Here is an 8,013-nt window from a genome sequence, read left to right on the forward strand (position 1 = left end):
CAGCTGTTCTTTAGGTTTTGAGTCTCTAATGTCTCTGAGGCAAACTCATTGTCATTATACCAGAGAGGACAACTGATTAGATCAATTACAATATCAACTATGGTTGTGTGGTGTGCCTTTATTGCAGGATCCTCAGAGAGGTCTTCTTTTTCTTGTTCGAGTGGGGTGTGGGGAGTGGGTAGCTGGTCTCCTCTGTATTGCTGGCTTGAAGGCAGAACTGCTTTAATACACATTATCTTCATTTTCATTGTGGCAGGAACTTCTCTTTTGCTTTTGGCTATTTGTTTTGCTTCTTTCTAGAAGTCTTTGTTGTTGGATGATATTGGTGTTTCCAGTTGAGGTGATTATCTCTTTCTCACTATGATGACAATAGAGATCCTTTTATGGTGTACACATTTAATCTAATAGTTTGTGTCCTAAAGAATCTTTTGTCCTAATAAATTTTTACATTTTTTTTGTAGTCTAATTTGGCAGCCATTTTCCCACTGGTTCCTTAGTTTCCTGTCATATGTACAAGAGCTATTTCTACCTCAAGCCTTACAAAATACTGTTCTGTATTTGTTTATAGAATGTTGTGAAGTATCTGGTCACTTCAAATTTTACACCTATCATCCACATGGGATTTGCCTCTTTTTGTATATGTGAGATGGGAATTTAAAAAATATTTCCCATGCTATTGCTTCATGATTTAAGTTACCAGTTGGATCATGCAGTGACTTTGCCTATTGGAATATTAGTTTTTCTTTTGCAGTTAGAGGAACTGCAGAAGAGAAAGGAAGGCTCAGAGATGGAATAATCCCAATGACTTACTGGGGTGAATTTTAGAGAATTCAAGAAGCTCTCTCCCCATCCCCTTCCCAGGCTCTATGGAACCTGTGATTCTAAATCCACTAATTGTCAGATTAATTGGGGGACAAAAGAGATGTTTACCCATTTATTCATGTTTCATCTAATGTCCTCCCACTAGGAATTTCCTTTGTATAACTTTTTGAATAGTTTTGTATGTTGTATAAATCTTTATGGTACCATGAACATCTTTTTTCTACTACATAGTAATTAGAGTGAGTTTAAATGAGAAAACTCTCAAAATTTTTATTTAGCAGGAAATATTTGGTCATTTTATTTCCTAATTACATGTGAGGGGATCAGCATGCTACTGATTTAATGTAAAATCTGACAAACATTTATACAGTTTAGGAATCCAGGTGTAACTTAAAATGTTATGGCCAAAAATTATCAAGTAAGATATCAGCCAGAACTACAATCTTCCTTAAAAATTGGTTTTATAAGTGGCAATCATTTCTAATTTGGAGAAGTATTATAAGATCACCTTCAAATAACTCTTCAAATTATAAATTTAGAGAATAGAAGGGTTGGTAATAATTATAAATAGACACATCTCTATATTTTACTAGAGAATAAGACATAGCTTTTGATAACATTTTTCAATCTAACACTTCATTAAATCAGACCCTTGTAAATTAGTTTTATAGTGCAGAATTCTCTTTCTCCTTTCACAGTGATGTATCGAAGATACTTTCTCTTTATCTCTTTCTGTGATTCTTTTGTTAGGAAGACTTAGCATTTAAAAACTAGTCCCTGGAATATCATTAGTTAACTTTCTAAGTAAAGCAGGCCATTAGAGCTCAATTGTATTGGCACAAATAGAGAAAGACCGGAAAAGGAATTAATCTGAAACTGGTGAAACAGAATATATATAGACTTTTTTCTACTATAACACCTCATCCTTTCTGCTTTACTCTGAACTGGTTTGAGACTCTTTAACTTTTTATTTTCATATTTCCTTCCTTGACTTCACCTAAAAACAAAATGTGAAAAATTATTTCAATATTTAGGTGAGCAGGTCTATGACATCTTTTAAAAGACTACACCTTTATGATGCCATACAATCATTCCTGCTACTTACAGGCTACTTATCCCTAGCCCCTTGAAAATACTTTCACATTATTTTCTTTTTTTCTCTAAACACTGACGCCTTTTCTTTATACACCTCCCACTACCAGACCTCACCCTTATGGATCTCATCACACTTCCCTTTTTACTGCCAGCCCTAATACAATTTCTTTTCCTTGTACATCATACCATAAGATGACAGATAGTTGGTCTTCCCTCCAAGGTACCTATTTGGGGTAAATATACAAATGGGCTAGAGTCCACCATTACTGGAATAAGAGATAATTTTGTGGAATGGAAAGAACATAGATAAACAAGTAGATGGATATGGAATTGTTTCTGGTCCTGATTCGTTGGTCTATCTGTACCAACACATATCAATCAGCAGTACATGTTAAGCATGATAATTTTATCTCATATTGTCTCATTTGCTTTTCTTTTTCAATTTTGTTGTCATGGCCATCTTCTCATTCTTGTGAATTTTAATATCATTTTGCCAACCCTTGAAAACCCTGTTGGCTTTTTATTGAAATTGAATAGAATGAATTGGAAGAGAACTGACATCTCTAAAATATGGAATGTTCCTAGTCATGAGGTATCTCTTATTTATTGTTTCCTTTGTAAATACTTTATTTTTCATTCATTTAACAGAAATTTATTTCCTAAATGGCTCAGTAAGGATTAAGAAGTGAATAAAATCTCATCAAACTTACAGTCTACTAGGAGCTTACATTCTAATATTTATATGATATATATATATATATACATCATATATATTCTCATATATATATTTATCACTTTGCCACCGTGCATCATATCTAAATATGTTAACCTATTTAAATAGAAAGTTAAAATGATATATGGCAAAAACCATTTGTATTTCAATGCACTTTAATCTTTGCCTTGTTAAAATGGAGTAAATTGTTACAATATAATTTTCCTTTTGGCCAATAAAGTCACCCAAAAACTGTGCCACGTGGGGCAGAGGGGCATTCCATGTGCATCCCACCACTCCACCCCCACTCCTGCTGAGCCCTTGCCCATTCCTACATTTTCAGTGGTAGGCGCCTATGTGGCCCATATCTAAGGAAATGTGTTTTTGTTCTAGTCACTACTCTTGGAATTACTCTAAAAATAGATAGTAGCTCTACTATTATTGAGATAGCACCTGGTAGTTTCTACCCAAATTTATAAAATCAGTGTGTGTTCACTGTTTTTTCCCCCAATTCTATTTTTGAGCCATGACATTAACATTATTTTTCAGCTATTGGAAACACTTCACAGTTACTCCTGGATCTGTCAAAATAATATTCTTTGACTTCAAGCTCTAAAATGCATAAAGAACTTGGTCTACCATTCATAGTTCTTCCTTCCCTGAGCTTTGTTGTTGTTGTTGTTATACCATTTCTAGATTATCAGATGAAAACATTCTCCTCCTAAATTTAGCTTCATTCCTCTATTGGGCTTATTTTTCTTCTACTTCTTAATTTCTTGTTAGAGGGCCAGGGATTTGGCTCAGTGGTTCCTCCGCCTGCCTTGCAAACACAAGGTCCTGAGTTTGATCCCCACTACAAAAACAAAACAAAACAAAAAAAACTTCTTGTTAGAAACATAGACTGCAGCTTTAGTATCAGAATAACAGGAAGTCCCCCGAGTTGTGAGATTTATGATTGCTTAAACTCCTCAACACTCCCTTCTTCAGCTGTCAGCTTCTGCCTGATTTCAGTGATTTCTTTTTCAATTTCTTCTCTTGTGAAGGGGAAATTCTCATGCAAATGTGTAAAGGTACAGTGTAAATATAAACTATAAAGCTTAGGGCCAGAGATGTAGCTCAGCAGCACAGCCGCTGCCTGGCAAGCATGAGGCCCTGCATTCAATTCCCGGTACCAAAAATTAAAATAAAATAAAATATAATCTTTTGTAATTTTCTCTCTTTTCTGTTCAAAGGGAAAAAGGAAAGACGTACACATAAAATAAAGCCCCTCCAAAAAGGTAAGAAGAAATGTGAGGATTCATTCCATTTAGCTTGCCGTGGCCCTTATCTTCCCTGCTGTGGCTCCCAAACATCCTATGGGCCAGGAAACTTCAAAACTAATGGATCATGTGGTGCATCACGTAACAAGGAGATCCCAACATATAAGCTTAAGTCAAACGATTTTCACATCTTTTGTGTAACAGCGTAGACGTAATGGGGAGAATCTGCCTTCCTTGATGTGTGCCTGCCATTTCGGGGCCCTATCAGGCTGATCTGCTTGTCACAGTCTCCTAACCACTGGGAGAGGGGGAAACGGACAGAACAATCAGCCATTCATTTCTTTAACAGAAACATTCCGCTCACATTCCCGCCGCCAACACTTGCCCAAGTGGCCAGAGCTGGGGAGTGAGACCGAGAAATACAATTTCTGGCTAGGCAGTCACAGCTCTTCTGGGAGAAATAACACATGGTAATGGAGGCAAACGATCTGCCTACTTGCACTCCACGTCTGAATCCAAAATCCTGGATTCCCTCAAATAAGGAGGAAAACACAGACTCTCCGTGGGTTCAGACCTAGCCTGTCGGGCACCTGAGCCTCTTTGGCCACTGGAACCTGGAACAACGCTATGTGGCGATTCGTAAAAGTGGGGGAAACAGCAGCTGTCAGAAAGAGTGTTGTGACTGAGAAATACAGCGCACAGCAGAATGAGGAGAGACAGGCAGAAGAAACACGAATCAATTAAGCAGAAGCAGAGCCCTTGTGTTAGTTACATTTCTCTCGTTGCCCAGACAAAATACCAGAGCCCAAAAATTGGAAGGGGAGGGGTTTATTTGGCTTATGGTTGTAGAGGTTTCAGTGCATAATCAGCCGGCTCCGAGGCTGGGATGGCAATCGAGCATCACAGAGGTGAAATGACGTGGCACACACAGGCAGCAAAGGTAACGAGAGAGTTGACTGTCTCGCTGCCCCTTTTCATCTTATCCAGACTACTTAGGGCGGGTGGCACTCACACCCTTAATCCTGGTGCCCTGGAGCCCAGCACTGCACCACGAACCCCATCTTCACACACGGGGGACATCCAGACCCAAACCGTAACAGTCCTGCTACAGCCTCAGGCCTAAGGCTAGGAAACACACGGTTATTTAAACCAAACTCAGCCGAAGCACACACCTCACACTGAGCACAGAAGGAGAAAGAAGATGTGGGACGCAGTATTCCATTCTCTGCATTGGGTTCTGCAGTTTTCGTTTCTCTTACACCCTTCCTTTTCTGCTTCTTTGTCTCTTCTTTTTTGTCTTCCCTCTCTGTTCTACTTCTACACGTTATCTCTTTTGTTCATTTGTTTCACGTCATGTGAAACACCCCTAGAATGTTTATATGACACTATAGAGGTGGCTGGGCTTTTTCCTTTTTCCTCTGGAGTTAAAGTATTTGGGGATTTTGTTTGTTTCCATCACTTTTGATTATTTCCGTCTCCTATATACGTATAGTTACATTCAATTATACAGTATACGCCCCCACAAAGCTACAGTTCAGAGTTTACAGCCTCAGTCATTCGTGGATTTTTCCTTAGAACCTAGCAAATAATTGTTCACAGAAATCCTGTAAATTTTGCAGAAATCACATATATCCTACGCATTTGTTTCTTTGGTGGGAGGTTTGCAAGGAGCCAATCCAAGAGCGTTACTCAGTTCTCCTTGTTGCTGATTGGCTGCTGCACTACAACTTATCTGACAAAAGCGCCAGCCTTCTCCTGTCCTAACAGGCTGCTATATCCCTTGTAGCTGTCTCAAGTATCCTCGGTGTTGCTGCTGTTAGCAGGGATCGAACTCAGAATCTTGTGCTTGCGAGGCAGACAACGGAACCACTGAAATAAATCCCCCGTCCATGTTCTCGGTTTTGTTGTCCTTGCAGCCCTAAGACTCCTAAGATGCCACCAAAATGCCCTGCACCTTCTAGGGCTTTATTAATACAGTATTTTATTAAATTATTTACATAACTGCGGGAGAAATAGCGTTTTGGGGGTTTAAACTGTAAAAATCGGCATTTATAGGCATTTTTCTGACCATATCTGAAATTTGTGGCTTTTCACATCTTGCGGGTGCTCTAGGAATATAACCCTCGCAAATTTTGGGGTTCGACTGTATATACACACATATAATAGATATTATATGTGCACACACACACACACACACACACACACACACACACACACACAGGGAGACAGAGGATAAGGCCCTGCCTTAGAGATCAGCTCCTTGCACACAGTACTGCTGAGGTGTGCCTGCACACACCTCACTGTCTCCCCCCACATCCTAAATGTCTAAAATTATGTGAATAAGGTCCTTTGGGTCAGTCTTCTTATATTCTCAGCCCAGCAATCTGTCCAGCGCCTAGGAACCTTGACCGTGTCTCAACTGCGCTGCTCATTGTCCTTTCTCCCTGGTTGCAAGTTCTTCTGTTGCTGCAATTTTTGCTCCTCATCCAAAACGATCTATAGTGCTTCACCTGATTTTGTAATTTCCATAGGGTTCAGTTCCTTCATTGATAATGGGATACGTGAAATCCCAATCTCTTAAATAAATTGGTATATGTAAAATCATGTATGAATAACGTCTGACAAATAATGAGAGCTTCAATTTTAGCTTTCATTATCATTGTTCTCACAGTGTTCCTTGGAATAATAAGGAAACTCTGACTTATTAAGTTATTGTTTAACTTGAGAATTTGGACTACTAATGGAGTAAAGAAAAGGTAATCTAGGATGGACTCCAGTTAACCACTGAGGCTCAGCAATTTACAAGGCCATAGGTTCCATTTCACCTTGTATTAGGCCTTTGAAAAATTACAGTACAGTAAAACTTTTAAAGCACTGTTGTATACAATGTGACTTTTTAGCAATATCTGCTTTCATATTTCCTACTGTCTTAGGGAGAGAGAGAGGCAGGAGCAGAATTCTCTCCACTCTGAGTAATGGAGCCCCAAGGAAAAGAGGTTGGCCAAAAGGTAAAAAAAAAAAAAAATGTTTTTGATAAACATATTAATTTTCATGCTTTATTTTGTGCTCTCTTAGTAACAACCATTGAAAAACACATCGGACTTAGTGACTTTCCATAATATGTCAGGGGAAGAAAGATAATAGCACAACAATGACAAAAATAACTTACAGGTGAAGCTATGACCTTACCATGGGGGCCAGAATCCTGCACTGCTACTTCTGCTCCAGTGATAACTTTGAACTCTGGAAAAGCTGGAGGGTGGGGGGCACAACCCAACTATAACACACGGTGATGTGGCCAGTCCTCCTTTTGTCACCACTCGGTGGTTATTGTGTGAACCTAGGTGAAGTCCAGACCAGAGATCAGTTATTGTGTGGCCAACCTTCCAACTGTTTGTAAACGGAGCTTCACCAGAACACACTTACCTATCATCTATGGATGCTTTCAAGATGTAATTGCAGAACTATAGATTTAAAATGAGAAACATTCTAAATTTGAGTGAATATAAATTTTATGAAGGTTTTGGAAGGAAAATTTGCTTGAAACTAGACACATGTTCACTGGCTCTTGTTGAATGATATATCTCAAAAATCACCTGATTTAGTCTTTTTTAACAAATGTTTGTTGTGGCTACTTTCAATTTGGATATGATTTTAGTATCACTGAAGTTGTGTGCATATCGTGACATGCCCTGGAGGGTGATGGGGGAAGAATTGTTCCCAGGAGAAAAGAACAAGTCTGAGACTCCCATTTTGTTTTAGCAATGAATAGGGTATAGCAGAAGGCCTTTTTTCCTCTTGATAAAGGTAAAATGTGTATTCACATGAATATAATTATAAAGCAGTGTTTTATATAATAGTTATGGCTATATTCTGGGAATGCCTTATGAAGTATGTGTATAAAAGTGTTCTACTGTTAGTAGCCCAATAAAATGGCTGCTTTAAAAAAAAAAAAGATATAATTGCCAAGCTGAAGAGTCCCAACAGAGAAATGTGGAACACAAAATCTTGAATATTTACTATCTGGAGGCTGGGAATTTAGCTCAGTGGTTTCACTGTCTTCCTTGCAAGCTCAGGGACCCTGAGTTCAATCCCTGGTACCAATATATATATATATATATATAT

General features: G+C 38.5%; 1 protein-coding gene across 9 annotated transcripts in view; it reads left to right on the forward strand.

Annotated features, from left to right (window-relative positions):
• Window positions 1–8,013, forward strand: part of Sp100 (SP100 nuclear antigen) — a 95,929-nt gene that overhangs the window by 69,796 nt on the left and 18,120 nt on the right. For 8 of the 9 annotated variants that reach the window (XM_010608112.3, XM_010608107.3, XM_033764675.1 and 5 more), the window contains 2 exons: window positions 3,862–3,906; window positions 6,822–6,896. In XM_010608112.3, the coding sequence (XP_010606414.1) occupies window positions 3,862–3,906; window positions 6,822–6,896 (120 nt within the window). The remainder of the gene's footprint in view (window positions 1–3,861; window positions 3,907–6,821; window positions 6,897–8,013) is intronic. The other variant, XM_033764676.1, reaches the window with a different exon arrangement.

The sequence above is a fragment of the Fukomys damarensis genome, unplaced genomic scaffold (assembly GCF_012274545.1).
Source record: "Fukomys damarensis isolate Sample0158 unplaced genomic scaffold, DMR_v1.0_HiC HiC_scaffold_16, whole genome shotgun sequence".
NCBI classification, from domain to species: domain Eukaryota; kingdom Metazoa; phylum Chordata; class Mammalia; order Rodentia; family Bathyergidae; genus Fukomys; species Fukomys damarensis.